The sequence below is a fragment of the Alligator sinensis genome, unplaced genomic scaffold, assembly GCF_000455745.1.
Source record: "Alligator sinensis unplaced genomic scaffold, ASM45574v1 scaffold976_1, whole genome shotgun sequence".
In the NCBI taxonomy this organism is placed as follows: Eukaryota; Metazoa; Chordata; order Crocodylia; family Alligatoridae; genus Alligator; species Alligator sinensis.
The window spans coordinates 1,839,416-1,860,550 of record NW_005842117.1 but is presented as its reverse complement, the minus strand read 5'-3'; the positions used below and the strand labels follow the sequence as shown (position 1 = coordinate 1,860,550).

The 21,135-nt window shown below is 41.9% G+C and overlaps 1 protein-coding gene across 1 annotated transcript in view; it reads left to right on the top strand.

Moving 5' to 3' along the window:
* The first annotated feature begins 1,682 nt into the window (after nt 1–1,682).
* The window catches only part of TMTC2 (transmembrane and tetratricopeptide repeat containing 2), a 242,311-nt gene continuing 222,858 nt past the window's right edge, over nt 1,683–21,135 (top strand). The window contains exons 1-2 of the mRNA XM_006024805.3: nt 1,683–1,726; nt 1,903–2,473. Coding sequence (XP_006024867.1) covers nt 1,683–1,726; nt 1,903–2,473 — 615 coding nt within the window. The remainder of the gene's footprint in view (nt 1,727–1,902; nt 2,474–21,135) is intronic.

Genomic DNA, 21,135 nt, shown 5'->3' with positions numbered 1-21,135 from the left:
CGAAGGATCGTTTCCTTAAGGCACAGCCACCCTTCTTGGGCTCCCATCATTTCAAAACTCCTACTCTGCAGTGCGTCCTTGACTAATCACCTGAGTTCATTTAAATCAGCTTTCCTAAAGTCTAGTACTTTCACCCTACTAGTTACCTTACCCACTCGACGTCTTATGGTGAATTCTATTATTAGGTGATCACTGTCCCCCAGATGGCTACCAATCTGTAGGTCCCCTACCATGTCATCCCCCGTTGCCAATACCAGATCCAGTATGGCATTCCCCCTAGTGGGACCATGTACCTCCTGTGTCAGGTGGAGGTCCTGTACTGTACTTTTCTTCTGTACTGTAGTAGTTCTTCATGTGGTATCCGGGTGGCTCTTTCAAACATGTGATCCATCTCTCTGGAGGAGTGCCCTTTGTGGGTGAAAGCCTTTTTAAGATTGGTGAGTGGCAATCCCGGCTGTTCTCTTCAGTGCAAATTCGGTGGTATCTGAGGGTTAAAATAAGTCACTTGGCAAATCAGTTGCATCAGCTGTGGTTTTTACATATAATTTATTTTTAAGATGCCTAACATACTTGGTCCTAAACCTGGTTAGCTGCTAAGTTTAGTTCAGGTAGTGCATATTAAAGTAATAAATGCTTAACATGTACTACATCACTGAATGGATATATTCTAGTCTCTTTCAAGTGGTTCTGCGCATATGTCAATAAACTCATTATCTTCAAATTGTGTGTTGGCACCTGTTCATGCAGCTCTAGTGCATGCATTTAAGGGTGTAGCATGAATGGAGCAGTTGTACTTTGCTTCACTGTGGTATATTATGGATGTCATGAGGTAGCATAGGTGCCTTTACAATACAAGTATTTCAAAATACTAATAATATTCTATGTTGCATAGTTAGGCTAAGGCTTCTTGAAAGAACAAGAGTTAAAGCATTACTGCAGAGATACGGAGGCAAACTTAGTTGAACTATGGCCATCTTCTTGTGTTTTACCCATCTAATTTTTTTCCCCATAATGTATTTGTAATTGTAAGTGAGGATTTTTGGATTTGTAATAAGTAATTTCACAAACATTATGGTGCATAGGTTTCTATTGCATTGAAATCAGGCATGCAGACCACAAAGAGATTAAATTAAGGCTTTGTAGTAGTTTACTTCTACAATAAAGTAGGTATAACATGAAACTGTAAATTAACGCACCTTAAAATTGTTATTTAACCAACCACAAATGTAAGAAAATCAACCTAAAGTTGGAACTTTATCTTTAAAATACTTTGCCTTAAGCCCCTGCTATGGCATTAATGAAGAATGCAAGTCTGACAAAAGAAGCATAGGGATGTCTATGAACTGCCCCATTTAGTGACACAATTTGCATACATTGTATGACTTTTTTTATATATTGCTCATCCGTGTCAATGAGATTCATGGAACATCTGCATTAAAATTTCAGAATAAAGGGCTAGTTGAGATTTTGCTTTTGAATTGCTAGAGGATCAGTTTGTTCAACAATAGTATTTATCAGTTTGTCAGTTCTTCATATTTCTTTTAAGTATTTATTATAACCCATCAAATTTTAAGCAATTGCTCCTGGGTTAGACTCAGATGAGTGTCATTGAAGGGTGTTTTAATTTAATGGATCCAGCATAACATCTGTTTCTAATGTTTTAAAAGCCAATTTATATGGAAATGTACTTTAGCAAAAAGTCAATAGATGCAGACACTTCTAACACGTATGGTATTCTAGTAGAAATTCAAAATGCAAAGTAGCACAGAGTAGTGCTGTTGTTTCTTTAATAGCATAAAGAATGACAAAATAAAGACCTCTATACACTGCTAGTGCTATAGTAATGTAATGATTGATTGATTTGATTACTTTTTTCCCCCTCTTTTTTTATCTTTTTAATAGCCGAGCTATCAAGACAAATCAGGATCTTCTGCCAGAAACACCCTGGACTCACATATTCTACAATGATTTTTGGGGAACTCTTCTTACTCACAGTGGAAGCCACAAGTCATATAGACCTCTCTGCACACTTTCCTTTCGGATTAATCATGCTTTTGGAGGCATGGACCCATGGGGCTACCATCTTGTAAATGTCCTGTTACATGCTGCAGTCACAGGCTTTTTTACAAACTTCTCCAGAATATTATTTGGCGATGGGTACTGGACTTTATTTGCAGGCCTGCTGTTTGCTTCTCATCCCATCCACACAGAAGCAGTAGCAGGGATTGTAGGGAGAGCTGATGTTGGAGCCTGCCTCTTTTTTCTGCTCTCATTGATGTGTTATGTTAAACACTGCTCTACAAGAAGCTATTCAACCAGCACTTGGGGATGGATCTTGGGAACAGGACTATGTGCTGGGTGCAGCATGTTGTGGAAGGAGCAAGGAGTGACTGTTTTAGCTGTTTCAGCAGTTTATGATGTATTTGTGTTTCACAGACTGAAAATGCACCACATCATTCCTGTTTTATACAAGGTAAGCGACTTTGTCCCTTTCCCTGAACCTCCTTAAGTAATTTTTATGAAGTACCAGTCACTGTGATGATTTTTGAGTATGCAAAATTGTTTAGCAAGTGCCAAGCCTCTGTAAAATAACTGCAGATACCCAATACAGAAAGTGTAACTAAGACAGTTCAATAATGATTTCGCTAATGGTAGTTCTTGGCTGGAGATGCATTTCATCCATTGGTTACTTCACTTCCATCTCTTATAACCACCCCATCTAGTTCATATTTAGTTGAGGGTTTTTTGTTTGTTTTTGTTTTGTTTTGCCAAAGCACTAATTCATGTCATTATTCCTTGTATTCAAAATTCAGCTTAGTATGTTTGGGTGTACGAGCGCATCAACCGATACAATCTGCATGCTCTTTCAGGGGATGACAGAGGACTTAATATTAGTGGAGGCTTGACAAAAATAAATGTACCTGAATGTTGGCCTCTGGCTTCTCTCTTTCCATTTCTGCCTTTTGTAGCCTTTAGTTCAAATTTGTTACTACCTTCTCAGAAGATTTCTTAGAATTAAACTAATGGCCCACAAACCTAACAGAAAGAAAGTTCTTATTCTCTAATATATGCATTTCAGTCTGTTAGATTCCATAAGTAAAAGTAGGATCCAGTTTGTGCTGGACACAGTACAACTGAATAAGAAAAGGCTTGGTTTACTTTCAGGGGACTTCTTCTGTCAGAAAAATTTTGATTTAACACAATTGGGAATGCATCAGTTTTGTCAGGTTTTGATGGGTAATTATCAAAAGGTTTCATTTTGATAAGGTCAAACCTTTGCACTTTGGTTTGTATATTTTTAAAGAATATTTATGTTTATATTAATATGAAAAAGAATTTGATTTACTTTTTAATTTTTTGCTTTAATTTTTTTGCTAAAAGTTGTTTTTAACTTTGTTCTTCTTCAGAATGAAAGTAAATTCCAAGTTTTGTTTTGCTCCAAGTAAGACTTGGAGAGCACATAGTTTAAATAGGCAGGGCGGACAAAGGTGGCTTCCAGCAGTTCCTTATTAAACTAGTCTGAAGTGTTTGCTTATGACACCGTGTCCTTTCCTTATGAAAGTAAATGTCCTTAAGAAAAAAGAATTAAACTAAAACATACTGATGTGGAGAAACCTGAACATGCAAGAACAGTTCTGAGAAGCAATAGCCAAATAATATGTCGTTATATGGTACACCTATTGGTAACCAGAAATAAAGAATAAACTAATTGTGAAAAAGGAAGTGTTCAGTCCAACTTGATAGCAAGTTGGATTGCAAGATATAGGATGGAATTTTTCAAAACTGCCTGAAGGAATTTTGTTCAAAACTTCTTTAGGCATGTTTGAAAGTCTCAACCTTATTCTGCAAAGCTGAGTGAGTGATAAAAAATATATTTTAAACCATCTTCTCATCATGCTGCGTAAATTTCTCCTAACATACTATGTTCTAAATACATTTCATCTCACTTTTATATACAGTCAATACCAGTAGAAAGTGACTTGGACTGTTTCCCATTGAACCTCATTTAAGATCAAGGTTCTATCATGGAAACTGTTTTGCTGAAAATAATGCTGATTTAATCTAAATCAGGGATTCCAAAACCGTAGAATACATAGCAGTGAGGATACACAAGACATCTCTAGGAGTTATGTGGGAGAAATTGTGTAATGATAGATTTCATTTTCATTATAATAATTGTCATTTAAGGCTGCATCCACACAAGGGTGGACGTTTGGTTCCCTGGGGACACCTGTGTGGCTGCTAATTGTCCCTAGGGATTGCCTATGTCACCTGCTCTCTGATGCACAGCAGGTTACTCTGGGCTGGCCCCAGCAGCCTTACCTGGGGTCCTGGGGGTCTCCTGGGGCTGCAGGAGTGGTGATTCTGCCACTTGGAGCCTGGCTGGCAGTCAGAGTGTGGCTCTGGTGAATCAGGCTCTGGTTTTGGGCGGTGTGCATTTCCCCCTGTGTGTGCCACTCTGCTTTATTTTTTGGTGCAGGCTTTTTTGACCCCTGGATATTCTCCAGGGGTCAGTTTCCCCCCCCCTCCCCGCCCCCTGGTGCACTGCTCCCCTGCAGCACAATGAACGTGCAATATGTGGTGCTGCAGATATCTGCACTCATCTGGACGTGGCCTTACGGGATTAAAATGTAAAACATGTGCTGGTAGGGTTATTGCATAGTCTGGAAGGGAATATGCAATAAGAAAAAGTTTGGGAATGTCTGGTTGAAACCAATCTTTGTGAAAGCATATCCGTTTCGATAAAACTGTCATTTGGGAAACTTTACTTGGATATGGCCAATAAGTAAGGAACAGAAATAGGAAATAGCCGATTGTTTGGTGGTCAGATCATTCCTCTGGGAAGTAGAAGACTCAAATGCCTGCTCTGATTTAGACCAAGAACTTGAATCTTGGTCTTCATTTCTGGGATGCTATTTTTGGAGGGAGAGGGTTCTTAGTTTCTTTTATTTGAATACTTTCAAATACTTATTCATTGGAAGAGAGAAGAGGGGGAGATGCTCATATTTCACAAAAGTTTTTGTTCCAAATCAGAATAAAAGCTAAAAATTCCCCACAGCATTTTTTTAAAGGGATGTTTTCAATGTGTTTCATTCTAGAAAAATCAGAACAGCCAGCTGCAACTTCAGAAAGCTTTTTGGCTTTACAGGGAGAATTGGGTTCAGTTTGGGAAACCTTCCTCCCTCTTCTCCTTCTTGACTTCCCCTCTGGTGGATGGTGCAGCCCAGAAGCCTTGAGAACACTTTCCAAGGCAGGGTGCTTGGGCTTTCAGCACTTTGGGAGCCCTTAGAAGCCTTAAGATTCTTGCCCAAAGGCAGCCCACATGGTTGGGTTGCACCAGAACCACAGACTCTAGAAGCCCAGGCTGCTAAGCAGTTTTCCAGGGGAGCTGTCTGGGTACCAATTTAAAGCCTGCTTGTTTTAGCAGAAGTTATTTTTGTAATTGGTAAGCATTTTCCTGACAAACCCCATTTGGTGAGAAAATTCCCACTCTGACCTGCAGTTGGACTCTTTCCTTCTGTGCATTTGCTATACCTTTTTATTTGTATGATTTTGGTAAGTTCAGTTAGGCTGATTTGACTATTTAAGGGGGGTGGGGGGTGGGGAGCACTCTCTAAGCAGTGGCCTAAGCAGTAATGCTGATCACAAGGTGCTTTGTGTGTGTTTCAGTTGAGAAAGCCTCTGGCTACTGCAAGTTTGTCCTGAATTAGACAGGAAGTGTCACTGCTTGAAGACCATGAAATGTTTAGCTATTGTGAAGAAACGGAAACAGCTCTCCATACCATTGGAAGGCTCCACAGAGCACAGTTTGAAATCCATTGATAGATTTTTTTTCCCAATCTATTTTGTTTAAGTATCTCTGGACTCTTGAGTTGTATTCGAGATATTGCAATAACCATATTAGATTCATGTTAAAATTAAACTCTAGTTTGACCCCAACCCTAAACTTTCCCACAACACTGTCTTGTATTCTTAGATCTTTTTTTTTAATCTCTAGGGAGGTCTGCCTGTATACTTGTCTGGCTCCAATCATTATATTTGTCTGCCTCACAAACTTTAATGAATTTAATTTGGCAGTGCCCCGAACAGGGAAGTGAAATGAGGAGTGAGGAACAGAGATTTTAAGTAATTTGCCTAGAGTCTGGTCAGTGGTAAGTGGCAAAGCTGAATGTTGAATCCAGGTCTCTCGAGTCCCCCTTGAATTCCTTTAAACCCGAGGGCATTTTTTTTCTAGGTCACATGACTGAAAATCTGGAGACCTGGATTCTATACTCCATTGGCAGATTTCCTATATTTGACCAAACCAGGACCAAACCAGATTTAGAAACTAGAGAAGAGGACCATAGGAGATCAGGCAATAGAGATCGCTCTAGCAGTGTCTGTAAATATTTTTAAAATAACCCTCTGGCCATTTTTTCAGATGCACATTTCTCCCCTCTAATTTATTTAGCCCACTTCATATATTTTTGTTCTGTCTCAGGGCTTTTGAGCATCAACACCAGGAAAGTTTTCTTTCAACCATTAAGTGGGCTCCTCAGCAGTTATTGTCACAAAGCTGCTTCGGGTGTGCACATCTACATGAGATGTTTACTGTGGAGCTGTCTAATTAGCTCTGCAGTAAAGTCTCAGCATCTATACATGTGGCCCTATTTGGCTGCAGGAAATTAATTAATTCTGCCATACCACTTGTAAACACAAGTATTATCCTATGGCAGTGTTCTTCACTGCGCAGCAGTGTATGTGCAGATGCTGACTGGCCTGGCTGGGGCATGAGGGCACTTCAGTGCAGGGGCTGCCTACTGGTCAGCCCTATACTTGAACACCCTCTTTCCCCAGCCAGCACCTCTGAAGCACATTGAGCCAGGTTGGAGCAGCCCTGGGCTGGTAGGTTGACCCCTGGGTTCCTGTCAGCTGGAGCAGCTGTCACCCAGCTCAATGTGCTGTGGTCCCTGGTATATGTGAAGATGCTGTGCCCAGGAGCAATAAGCTCCGGTAAGGTATGCACCAGAGTTTGTGTCATTAATATATAAACATGCCCTGTGAGGCTTAAATTAGGGATGCTTACTATTTACCTTCTAGGGATTTTATAAATTATTTACAATTGGTATAAGTATTTACAATGTAGCATTACAGAAGATAAATGGTGTGACGTGGACAGTGAGGGGATCTCTTCAGGCTTGAGCACCAGACAGTTTGTACTGTATTTACTTGAATATAAGATGAGGTCCCCCCTCTCCCCCAATCTGCATGGGGGAAAAAAAATAGTCTTATAGTTTCAGTTACATACAAGGAAATCTCATGAAACATGTTGTCTATCTTGAAACTTGCCAAAAGCAGCATATGCTCAGTAATGGAAACCAGCTATGAAGCTAATTTAAATGAAGCCTACACACAGCATGACTATAAAACACATGGCCCACATTGGACAAACTTATTGATGGGAACCTTTGTTTGTGTGTGGGTGGGGGTGCTTAAAAAAAAACAAAACAAAAAAAAAACAGTTACTCCCCCAGGAGGGAACTGGCACCAGGCCAGAAGGTACTGCAGTACCAGGCTGGCACTGTTATAGAACCAATCCTGCCACCTTCCCATTCATGCCAAAAATGCTCCATTTTAGCCAAAAGGCTGAGATGCTTTTGGGAACCTACCACAAGGATAGGTCTGTGAAGCACATCTGAATAAGATAAATGATCCACTGTGCTCAATTCCCCTCAGTTCCCCTCCTCTTTTTCAAGTCATGGTGAGCCACTACATTGAATACATTTTGACTTCCTCTTTACTCCCACAGCTGGACTATGCCTTTCTTTCCCATTTCCAATTATTCCTGTTTCTTTACTGGCCTAAATGTCTGGCATTCGTCACCAAATGGGGCCCCAAACAGTTCACTCAGAATCTCTTTGTCACCTGCTTCTTAGCCTGTCACATAAGATTAGTGTGACTCTGTTCTCCATGAGGGAGAGCCAGATCTGGTTGCCTTGTGGCTCATCTGCATATATATTTTTGGAGATCACAGGGCTCATGACAAGAACTCCTAGTTCCATTCATGAGTGAGGGGTTAAGTAGAGCATGGATCCTTTGTGGGGGTATTTAGAAATATACAGACACATGCCAAGCAGTGCTGACCTATGGGGACCTATGACTTGAAATGCTGTTGACTCTGCTAGGGCCCAGCCTAATGAACTATATTGTAAATCATGAGCCTTTTGGCTCACGAAAGGCTCATGGATATTTTGTACTGTATATAAATAGGTATCAAAGTGCTGCTCAAAAGTGTGTTTATGGAGTACCTATAATAAAACTTGCAATAGTTTCATATACTTCGGGAGAGCAGGGGCTGTAGGGGGAAGGAGTTGGGGGCAGAGTGGGGCAGGGGGCCACCTGACTCCCTCCCCCAGATTTATTTTCTCTTTTGTAACAGTGAGGGGGGAGCAAATTCAAGGCAAAACTGCAAAAATTAGATTCTATACCTGGAAAATTATAACAAATTTACAAATTGATAAATTTCAAAGGAGTTTTACTTGAAGCACCCCACAGCCATTTTTAAATTCACGGGGACTTAATACATGTGATGTGATGGCGTTTTAATTAGAATGGCTCTCTGGGAGCTGCTCTAATTAATACGCCCCCCTCCCCTTCCCCAAGCATGTCTGTGGGCACCCTGCAGTTGTAGTTCTCAAATGCTAAGTAGGGATTCAGAAGGAGAAGTACAAACTTGTTTGAAAGGGGGAAAAGATTGATTTAGAAAAGATAATGTAAAGTTAAAGGAAAGCCAATATATCTTGTTTTAAAATAGATAATAACCAACAAGTCAGTTGCATCTAAAGCTGCACTTAGTATCATAGACTGCTCACTTTAATATTCTTTATCATTGTAATAATGTTCTAATGTGCAGAAGCTCTAGAAAGAATTGCTAAAAGTGTACCTTTTCCCTATTTTTACTACTACTATTTTACACACAACTGTTCAATGCAAGATTAATCCTTACATGAGAGTAAAAATACTGACCCTGATCTGCTCCACTGAAGGAGTGAAAATAATTTTCTGGATGTGCTGCTAAGCCCATGTTGTCAGATATCTTGTGGATGACTGAGGCACTTGGGTATTGAGGTGTAATGTAGATTTTGATTTGTAATATGTTTTCTAACCAATGTTTGTTATGTTGTGAATTATAAGGAGAAGGAAAGTGTTGCTTTTGTGGTGTAAAATGAATTTTATAGATCTCTGGGTAATCAAAACAATGAGATTCGTAACAATGAGGGGTGATCAGACATTAGAACACTATAAAACTGGCTTGTCCAACATAAGGCCTGCAGGCCGCCATGCGGCCCACTAAGCCGTTTTCTGAGGCCTGAGGTGCTGTGACGGGAAATGAAAGTAAACACTCTTTACTTTTGTTCCCACCCCTTGTCCCTTCCCCAGCCCCTCAGCAGGTGACCGGCGAACATGGACTATGAGGCAGTTTGCTGCCTGGTGACTGCTGACCCTCTCCCCGGGGGGAAGCAGGGCCCCTCTTTTGGCTCCTCCAACTGCAGCCATGGAGGCCGGGGTGGGTGAGCTTGCACCAGGCGGGTCCCAGGGCCTGGGCCGAGGTACCCCCCTTGCCCCTTCCGTGCCCATCATGCGGCTCCTTTAAGCCCCGTGCCTGGGGCGGTCCGCACTGCATCGGCGGGGAAGGGGTGGCGCGGGGCGGCACGGTCTGGTGCAGGGATGAGCACGTGAGCATGAAACATGGCTGCCCGGCTGTCAAAGGGGCCGTGTGCCCGGACGGGATGCTGAGGTGCCTGTGCAGGGGTGCCTCGTGTGTGTATGCTTGTGAGCAGGAAGCACAATGTCACACTTGCACCTTCCTCCTCCTCCTCCATGGGAGCCGGCGACGAGGAGGGAGGCAGGCTGTGCACGCATGGCTGTGTGTGAAGACCAGGCTCCTCATCCCCGATGGAGCCAGGCCTGAGGTGCTGCTCCTCCTCCTCCTTCTCCTCCTCCTTGCTGCTGCCCCTGGAGGCCAACCGCTGGCTGTTCCTCCATGGCTTCCTCTACCTGGTGCTGTACGCTTGGGTGTCCCAGGGCAAGCCTGCATTGTGCTTTTCATTCATTGAGAAGTGAGTAGAAGCAAAAGTGTTTATTTTAGTCAAGTGTTTGGTATTATTTCATTGTTGCTTTTATATTGATTTTATTTTGGATTTTAAACCACATTTCCAGACCCATTTCATTGTCACTTCCTGCAACTTAATTGGTGTCAAAGTTCATGTGACATTGCTTCCGGTGAGGTCTTTGAAGATGGCTCACTGGCCCCACTGGATGATAAAAAGTTCATGATCCGGCCCCACATTCAAAAAGGTTGGACACCCCTGCTATAGAAGAAGTGGAATCTGTCACTAGTAGTTTCTAAGTGCAGGTTAGACAAGCACTTTACTGGGATTGCTTAGATAGAGAGATGGTCTTGACTTGAGCAAAAGTATGCAGATAGACTTAGGTGCACTATTCTATCCTGTTAAAGCTCCTCAAAACCCATTAATGCATCCACTTTTGTAATGCACCTTTATCTAACTTGTGAGATTTGCATCACTAAAAGCAGGGAAGAGTAGGGAGGACCCACCCACCTATTTTTACTAGTTTTTCAGGGATCTAATTGTGATGAAATAGGATTATACCTAGGGGCCTAGGTCCATTTGCATACCTAATAGAAAAAATATAAAATCTAACCCTAGATGACTTTTGGAGGTTACTTCTAGCCCTGTTGTTTTTTGTGATTCTAAAATGTGTGTGTCAGGGAAGGCACCCATTTCAAGCCAAAGGTCCTATTCACAGTTTAGGGGCAGGTATAGAAAAGTTAAAAGAGCATAAAAAATCTCTTATTTTTTCCCCACTTAAGGGAACAAATGATTAATAATACATATCAAATATCCATAATAGAGAGTGTACCCCTGATGGGAGGCAATGAATAGAGAGGAAGGATGGCCCAGTGGTATAGCCTTAAATATCGAATATCTGGGTTCAATTTCCTGCCCTTCAGTAGGGTGGAGTGGGGAGAGAGTGGCATGCATGTGTGAGGAAGTTGAGGAAAGCATAGGGTGGTGCATGGTGCAGGGTAGAGGGAATGTGGGGGGATTACACAGCATCAGGGGACATACTGACTATGGCTTTGGCCCTGACCCGGGGCTGGGACTACAGATGCTGCCACCACCACTGCCTAACCAGGGCTGGAGACACTGTGTGCTCTGTGCCCTGGGCTGGAGCCGGAGCCAGAACCACTACATGGGATAGGTGATAGTGGTGGGGTGGATGTGGTGAGGGGGGAGGCAAGTGACAGAGGGAACAGGGGGCAAGCATTGGGGGGTGAAGTCAGTATGTGTGTGGTGGGGGGCAACTAGCACGGAGGCAAGTGTGGAGGGGACAGATTTAAAGTAACCTTCCAAAAAATAGATTCTGTGCTTGGAAAATTCTAACAGATATAGAATTTCTTATGAATATAATCTAATTATTGGGTGGGTCATCTTAAATTTGAAGTTGTCTTGGATTTGGGTAAATACCATATCTAAAAATAGATAGCCAGGGGACATAGCATTGGCCTTGGATCAAATGGGGGTGAGGGGGGATCCCTGTTTTTGTTTGTTTGTTTTGTTTAACTTAGTCTTTAGATTCTTAAGCATCAGGTAAATAGGATACAGCTGCTGGTACATGAGATTTAGGGAGAACACGCCTCTGTGTTGGATCGCCTTCTGTTACTGTTGTTGTGTTAATAAACATCTAGGACTACTTTTTTGTGCAAGGTAAAATGCAACTTTCCATTGTGATTTCAATAGAATGTCAGGGCTTCAAAGCCCAGTTGCTGTGTAAAGCAAGACCACCAGCAAAGCAGATGAAGGTTTCTTTTTCTTCACTTAGGGTGCCTATACAAGAGTGCAGAGGGTGCTCTGACACGCTGCGGGGATTTGATTGCTGCGGCCACTTCTGGAAGTGGCTGCAGCCCCTTCTGGGTGCACAACGGTGCTTTACTCCCCAGCCGGCACTTGCCCCAAGTGTGCACCCCCTACGCATTGCCACTGCTTGAACTAAATCTCACTGATGAGCTTTAGTTCAAGTGCCCCTGCCACCATTTTTAAGCACGGGGATGCTGATACACGAGATGCGGCAGCCCCCCCCCCCCCCCCCCCCGAACCCCAGAGCACGTATAAAAGTGCCCTTAGAATCTATTTTTGAGCATTTGCTTAATTTTTCAAAGGAACATTGTTTTTCTCCTAAAGCTATTAGAGTATTCAGTTGCTGCTCTCTGACATAATAAAATGGATGCTATTGGAATCTGCACATATATTATTGAATAGAATTTAGCTAGTTTGTTTTCCTTCTTTTGGTCAATTGTTCTTATTCAAGTCTGGATGGTCCTTATGGCTGGAAGAGATGTCCACCTGAAATGTATGAAGCCCAATTAGATTAGGTCAGCTATGTTATGACTAAGTATTCAGTCCAATTTTTCCTTTAAATGAAGCCTGATAAGAGCATGTTTATAGTTAGGTCTTGCATCTCTTGATGGAAGTATATTTTATTCCAGTTTTAAATTAATCTGTTGAAATGAGAACAGCTGCACAGCTGACCACGTATTGGGCACTGCATTGAGTTAATTTCTCTGTGGAAGAAGTTGGTGTTTTCTGTTTCATTCCTAACATTTTAGACCTTAAGCCTTTTACAGTGCAAGTCAAAGAAAATGTAAACAGATGGATTGACTTATCATATATCATATTTATCAAATAATTGTACATGTCAGCAGCTAGACCTTCACCAATTAAACAACCAAAAATAAGGAGAAAAACCCGCAATAGGGGAGAAAGCTGTGGTGAGGTTGTAATTATAGAAACTGCAAAGTCACAGAAGCCTTATTCTTTTGTATTTACAGTTTGCCAGCCTGCGAGCCGTGCCATTAATTAACTTTGCAATACACAGTCTTAGGTCCAATTAGTAGTACAAAGCTAATTTAAGCCCTTGTGCACTGGCTTTTCCTTTTTCTTTTTTCAAATGGGGTATGCAGCAGAACAGTGGGAAAAATACCATTAGTTACTTCTTAATATTTTATCATCATTACCATTATATTACACATTTAGTTCTTCATGTGCACAAATTGCTTTATAGAAGTGTAATTTATCCAGATGTATTTCCCATGTTTTGTCAGATCAACATCTTGTGAATATTGGGAAATTGTAATACTGAGGTAAGGAAACTTCTCATCCTCCATCTCTTATTTAATTAACAATCCCCTTGGGAGGTCTGTCTTGTATGAGATTAGTAACTAGTATCTATAGCTTGAAACGAAGCATAAATGGGTTAGCTACTGCATCCTATGATCCTTTTCCACTACTGCACTATAACTCTGTGGGTTTCTTTAAAAAAAAAATTCAAGACTTATACTCTGTGTAAGGTAATGGTGCAAACTTAGGGACTCCATGGATAGTAAAATTCTGCTCACTAACATGCTTACAGTCAGCCACTCATATTTAATTTGGAGCAAACTTTATTGTGGCAGGTGAATTATATCTTGAACTTTCTGGGCATTGAATAAAACTAATGATTTTTCAGAAGACCTGAAAATTAAATTTACTGTATTCAGCCTTTTTTACTATTTGAAATAGCTGCCTTCAAAGGACACTGGCATTAACTGAGCAACTTCAAAGCTTACTGTTAAAATAAAACACTCTTCTTTAAATTTAAATTTGCAGTTTTGTTTTTTCTTCTGAGGAGGTTTGAAATTATAGTACTTTAGAGGGGGATCAACCTTAAACATTTTTAAGGTGGCATACATACAGACCAAATAGATGTCCATACCGTTTCTTGCACTAAGTAACAGGAAAATCAGTGGTGCAACAAAAGGCAGTAATAGCACCTTGTTACACAATAATTATGGGCAGTTCCTGGAGCTCTTAACACCTGAAAGTAGTTGTAAGAACTTATTATGTGGCTCAAAGTTACACCACTCCAGGGCAGGATTATCTCTGATCTGTTACCCAGCTCACTTTACACTAAGGTGTAGCCAGGCTAGACTACACTTTGGTGTAAACACCTCACCTGCCCTCTCCCCCATTGTCCCAGACTGGGTCCACTGCCCACCCTGCTGCCTTCCCCAGCACCCAGATCCCTGCTCACTGCTTCTCCTGCTCCCCTCTTTCCCGGCCCCCACTTACTTGCAGCTGCCTGCACTGTCTGTCCCAGGGGAAGCAAGGCAGGGAAAGGTTAACCTGTTTGCCTGGCTGCCTTGCTGCTGCTGCTCTCTGAGCCAGGCTCAGCCTTGAGAAGAGCAGCAGCCCTGTAACAGCAGCAGACATTTATTACCTTGGACCCCCACTTTCTCTACTGTCCCAGATCTGTGCCATGGATCTAGGGCAGGGGGAAAAGTACTTCTCCACTTGGCTAACTCCATGGGGCTGGCTGGGCAAGGGAAACCCCCTCCTTCCACTTTGCCTGCTGCCCCAAACCCATGCTATGGGGGAACACCAACATTCTCCACTGCTCCAGACCCAAGGTTCAGGTCTGGGGCAGTAAGGAAGGTAGGGAGATCACATTGCCCGTGTCCCATGCCATCAAAGTCGGGACAAGGAGTAATGTGTGTTTTGCCCAGCGAAGTGAATCAGCTGTTCCATGACAAATTGCGGCACAGCTTAATCTGTCCATTTGGCAATGTCTATTTCTAGCCTTAGTTCCTGTTCCCTTCCTCCTTCTCCCTCTTGCTTTCCCCTCTCTCCTCCCGTGTCCTCCCACAAACACCTTTTTGTCATTTGCATCAATAAGAACTATACAGTGAGCTGGTTGGCATGCAGACATTTTCAAAGATGCTTCTTTTGGTCATATGAATGGGTCTACTCTAATCTTGTTTCTCCTTGAAGTTAAATGCTGGGCTCCTGAAGTCTTCATGAATTTTGTTACAGGATTGGGACCAGATTGTATAACTATATATTTAGAAAACATGTTTTTCGTTTGAAAATTAGTTCAAAATGTCCCAGTAACTGGCAGTGAATGACTTTTAGCTTTAAAACATGGCCTGACCTCTTGCCAGATCTTTTCATCTAAACAGAAACTGCATACTGAAGTGCATTAAACTGTTAAACATGAGCTTTGTGAGCGATGTTAGCTTTTGCATTTGAAGAGCTAAACAAAAGATTGGGAACACCACTGTCAACTGGGGATTTGTTTATTCCCTTATTGTGTCCTTCTATTCAAAGGCAGTCAGCTGGGGATTAATTTTTCCAGCAGTTTTATAAACTCTTACAAAGTGGTGAAAGTGCCGAGACAAATGTTTGTGTGCACCACATGCGTTTCCAGATGCACTAGCCCTGCCCCTGACTCTAAAGGCTGAGTAGCAGCAGCATGGGGCCTGCAATCTGCTGCCCATTCTCATGAGCAGACACTTCCCAGACAACAGAGGCTTCACACAACTTGCTTTCTTTTCTTTACTTCTAACTGACTGGTGTTACTGTTTCCCCTGCTTCCCAGTCTGTACTCCTCCTTCCAATTCTGAGTAACAGCAAAATAGGGGTGTGTGTGTGTGTGTGTGTGTGTGTGTGCGCGCGCGCGCGCGCGCCCATACTCACACACACATTCCCCCACTCCAGGTCTGAACTCCTTCAGTTCTGTTTTAATTTCAGGAGGCATTGTAAGTACCTTTGACAGTAGGATGATTAATGTTAGAATCAAAACCAGTAGATGCCATTTTATGCACAAAGCTGGGAAATGTCAATAATGGTCATTACTCCAAAAATCATACTTCAGTGCCAGTTTAAGAACACAATTTTTTAAAGAAACTTGGAAGATCTCACGGGGAGAGATTTCACATTTCTTGGATCCCTGCTAGATATGCAGGTAAAGGTACTATGGGATCTGATATGTGATCCACACAATAACGCATCCTGCCATGCTTCATGTTCATGGCAGTAGGCATGATTGTAGGATAGAGCATCAGATCCCATCAAGCCTTATTGCCAGAGCAGGAGCCTGGGATCATGATCCCAGATTCCCTTACACCAGCAAGTAGCAAGTTCCCATGGCTGGGAGCCCCATCAATTGGATCCCCAACTGTGGGGATGCAGCTGGCCACATGTTCAGTTACTGGCATGATAGGAACTAACCAGAAAGTTATTTCACATTTTTTTTAAAAAACTTTGTAGCTTATTCCTTGTTTCATGACACTATTCGTTGCTTTAACATGTACCTGGGTTACAACTTAAGACATGATTAAGTGGTTGATCATACCTTAAGTATAAGATGTGGCAGGAGGCCTTGGATAAAGTCGTCTCCTTGAACAATGAGGGTGGTGAGAGATGATGAGCAAAAAAATGCACTTCACTGGAAGAGGCAGTGCATTAGTTCAACCCGGCTGTGCAGCATCTGTATAGATCGTGCATATCAGTGGGGCTTTTTAAACACTTTTATCTAATAGTTGATTCAATCAGCTGTTAAATAAGTGCCAGAAATGTCCTGCTGAAGCTCCCAATCTATACAGATATTAGGCGAGCCAGGTCCAACTAACACGATATCTCTTCTGGGCATGCACTGGGCTCAGCATGGGGGTGTGCTGAGTTTAAAGTAAAGCTACTTTTTTTTTACATCTGTAAGCAGCTTGTGTCTATTTCTGTTGGTGCTGACATATGCAGCCCTGTGCCTCTTCGGGTGCTTGGACATGTGACAGGGGTTTAGTCCTTGGAGTTTTATTCTGTGCCCTCTAAACTGAAGTCATGGTTTTTTAATTGAAACCCACCATTTCAATTTTTCCATTACTTTAGGGCGAGGGTCCTGACCCTTTATTTATTTATTTATTTTTCTGGTCAGAGCTGGAGCCTGCCCATGCCTTGGGGGTGAGCTGCTGGAAGGCCAAACGGCCCCTGAGCTACAGGGGGCCCCAGTCCTTCCCTCCACAGCAGCAGTGCACCTCAGGGCCACCCAGGCAGGCTGCTAGTGGGCTGGGTCCTGCCTCAGCTCATGCACTGCTATCTCAGAGGGAAGGACCGGTCCCCCACTGTAGCTGAGGGGCTGCTTGGCCCACCAGCAGCTTGCCCTTGGCTGTGGGAGAGGCGGACAGGCTCCACCCCCAAAAAAAGGATCGGGCCCCTCACCGCTTCTGCCTTTGGCAAGCTCCTGTACAGGGGCCGCCCAGGAATGGGCTGATTTGTGTGGGAAGGTGGCAGAGTTTCCTGGCAGCAAGAGAAGAGGACATGAATGGTGCATGGGGCACTGGAAGTCTTGGCGGGCTGGTAGCTGGCTGGGTGCTGTCCCAGTTTGGAGGTGCCTGATCCAATACTTCCCCAAGCCCTCCCTGGCTTCCAGCATCCTGTGCACCATCCCCACTGCCTTCTCCGTCCATCAGCAAACCCAGCTGCCCTCTTACCACCTTTCTGTGCTGCCCCAGGGGCAAGCAAACCCATTCCCAGGTGGTCCCAGGCATCCCGCCAGTTGCAGGAGCCTGCTGAAAGCTACAAAGGGCCCGATCCTTTTTTTTTTTTTTTTCTGTGGAGACTACCTGGCTCTCCCATGGCTGGAGACTCCCTGCCTCTCCCATGGCCAGGGTGCGAGCTGACAGCGGCATCATTGCAATTTTCAGTGTTGTAAGCTAACTTACATCAGGATGCAGCTTAGTTTGCAATGATGCAAACTCATTTAAAACCCACAAAACTCTTGTACGTGTACCATGTGATGCCATTAAGCCACGCAAAATGATGTTTTATCACGTGTACAAGCACCCTTCGTTTCCAAGTTCAAACTAATACTCTGCTGGCTATTTTAGCGAGAATCTCCAAGGGGTTATTTGCATTTTCAAGAAAAAAGAAAACTTTTCTTTTAGCAAACTAGTAATCAAAGGGAGAAAGTCACTTTAATCTACGTGGAAGATTTGAAGGAAGAAGTTTCAGCTTTATACAAGTCAGTCTGTTGCTGGCTGAAAGTTATTGCTATCCTCAGTGTTGCATACATTTTGTACTAAATATTAAGATGCAAAGTATGTGTCTACTCCTCCCCTTCGCTAGAAAGGGATCTTTTGGAGACACTGGGAGAGAACATGTTCAGGGGATTTGCACAGTTTGTCTTAGTGTTCAATTTTCTTTCCAAGATTATGTGCCAGTTACCAGCATCAAGTAATATGTGGTTCTTTCATAGCCTCATTTAACTGCAGGGTTTTGGTGGCCTTGCTGCTTGTCATAGGTCTTCAAAACTCCTGACAGCAGTACTAACAGGATAATGTTACTTCAGTTGCTAAAATGGTGCTTTCAAAATATTTATTAGCTAAAGTAAAAAGTATTAAGCACCATTTCATCACATTTCAAGAATATTTTAGATATCTCTTTTTTTATATATTCAAGTAAACGCTGTCTTTGCGTAATGGAAAACATTTTTTTAAACAGCTTACTGTGTGGAGAGTTGAGGATCTCCACATGTAAAATGTCTATTTAAACAACATTTGCATTTTTTTTGTTTCCTGAGAAGATGTCAATTCATTAATTGTTTCATGATGTGAGGAGATGCAACTTACCTATCTACTTTTACAGTGCCCTTATTTACATTTAAAAAACTGACAGCCAAGTTATTCATGAGGTTAATCCCCACTACCCCCTCAAAGGATCAGTTATTGTTATGGGTCACACGAAGGTGGTGGGGATCCCAGAACACTTCATTAAGAATGTAATCAGTTAAGGTTATCCTTGATATGACTCCTTGGAAATGAAGTTGCTTTGGGGATAAGTGACCATGAATGTGTGTGGTTATGGTCTAGTGTCTGGCATATAATTTTTACATTCCATAAAATATTTTTCTTCTTAGTAGTCCCACTCTGATATGTTACATGCTAAGCAGGAAATCAATGATTTGTATGCCTCTTATAATGAAATATTTAAACTTGAGTGCCTCAACTTAGATTTTTAATGTCATGTTTAATCATCTAGATGGCCTTGACTTTAAGTGCTGAATGCTCACAGCTCCTTATGGACTCAGTGACTGGAATCATTTCATGACTGACTGTATTGGCTAATTGGCAGGTGTGGCATGCATTTCCCTAAGGCTGGTGTGATTGCTAGTAAAATCAGAAGAGTGAAAATGCAGGCATGCTAGAGACCATTTACCAGTAGGTATAGCCCTTGGCTTGGATGAGATGCAAGTGAGCTGTGTTGCTTTTTTGAAAAGTACATTGAACTGTCTGTGGATGCTGACTCCTGTTGTCATCACTGCATTGGCAGTTCCATTTATTTCTGTGGGAGCTCATGATTCTTGGAATCAAGCTGGTGATCTAAATCCCTGACTTCAGGTGGCCAAATTCAGTATTTTAGTGTTTTGATCATAGTTGCCTGGGTCAGTTCAACATAGGTCACCAGTTATATTCTGTTTCCATCTGTGGTGCATGTAACATGCTGCCCTTTTGTAATTACCTGATCTATGGGAGCTTTTGCCTATGAGACAGGAGTATTTGCATGGGGATGGGGGCATATCAAGGATTTTTCTAAACCCTAGTCATCATTTACATTGAGTTGTTTTTTTTTCTTTCAGTTTCCTGGCTTTTATTCATTTTTCTTTCAGCTGTAATGATTTACTGATTACATAAACACTTTTTTGAATGTTGGGCAACTCTAAACATTAATTTGTCTGGACAGTTATAATATTAAACAAAGTGGGGAAGAAGAAACCAATAACAAGCAAGCTCTGTATTACATTTGCAGTCAACAAGTGAGTTGTGATAGAAGGTGGCAGGCATTTGCTGGCACATTTACTGGATGAAGAGAACTGGTATTTTGCACACATGCTTTTATTTCTTTCCCCTGCTATAGTATGGATTGAGTTGGGTGGTGTGGGGGGGGAGCTATTTCTGCAGTCCTGACGCACTGCTTTATGGGTTTTTTGCCAAGAGGTAAATTGGTAGACTTACTAACCTTGCATGTCCCTTTAAAAAAGAAAAAAAAAAAGAAGAAAGAAAAGTGCAGGTGGGGAGAAGAACCTTAATGTCACTATAAGCAGACAATTTAGATGGGAACGAGGAGTAGTCTTCATATTTTTTTTTTTTTTAGTTTTATAGGAAACAAATGGGAAAAAAGAAGCAGGGGGGAAATGATGCTAAAAGTTGCCAGAAGCATACATATATTTTTTTACTCAATGTATTCACTTTTGTGCTTCTAAATGTCAGGTACAGCATATGTACCTTTTTATGATCAAAATGATGAGGCTTGTACAGATAGATGCAGTTCACCTATGAGCCCACAGGCTTGATTTGTGTTTTGCAAAAGAGCTTCCACGACATGTAATCAACAATGATTTTGTTTTTGTCTCCCCAGTAAAATATGGAACTGGGTCTTTTTACCATCGAACTTTTAAAAACAAGTGTCAGGGCATAATAAAATAAGGAAATTAGTGAGTGGAGGGAAAGCTACTGAGTTTCTCAAACCTTGTCCTTCCTTGTAACAGGACTTGGAGATTTTGTATAAAATTCTGGCCAATTTTACTCACTTTTAAAAAAGTATATTGGGCTACCTATACTGTTGCAGAACACAAGGAGGCCCTCAGCTGTGGTGCTTATTTAGAAGAGACTGTTAGATTATGAGCATTTGAAAATAAACCAGTATTATAGCTTTCTCTCCAAGTTGGAGATTCCTCTCTTAAAAGCATTATTAGAAGTGGCAAACCTCCACCACAAAACAGCTCTCATGAGTTTTAAAACGGTAGTAATGCCAGTTTCAATCTTTTTCATTAGTGCTTGTTTCTCTGGACCACTTTACAATGGTTTTGGCTTCTTATAACTTGAAATCTGGAGAAACTCAAGATTAGCAATTTTACAGAGGTTTGTTTTTTTTTTCTTCTTGCTTAATATATTGTTACATCTCTTGACTTGAGTAGTTTGCCAAAAATGTGGAGTCTTGGGTTTTATTTAAGTTAGGAGGATACATTAAGGAATCAGGTGTCTTTGATGCAAATCTGTTTTAATTATAGAGAGCATACCAAGTAATTTTCCCCTTAACACAGGAGGAGTCAAACAGAAAACATCTGCGAGAGAAAACAAAAAACTCCATTGCCAATGTCAGGTTGGCTGTTCTTAGACAAAACATCAAAAATGAACTTGAACAGGAAATTGTGAAACTAGAAATTGTCCAGACTGGATTTTACGTGTGGTCTATAGATTCTTAT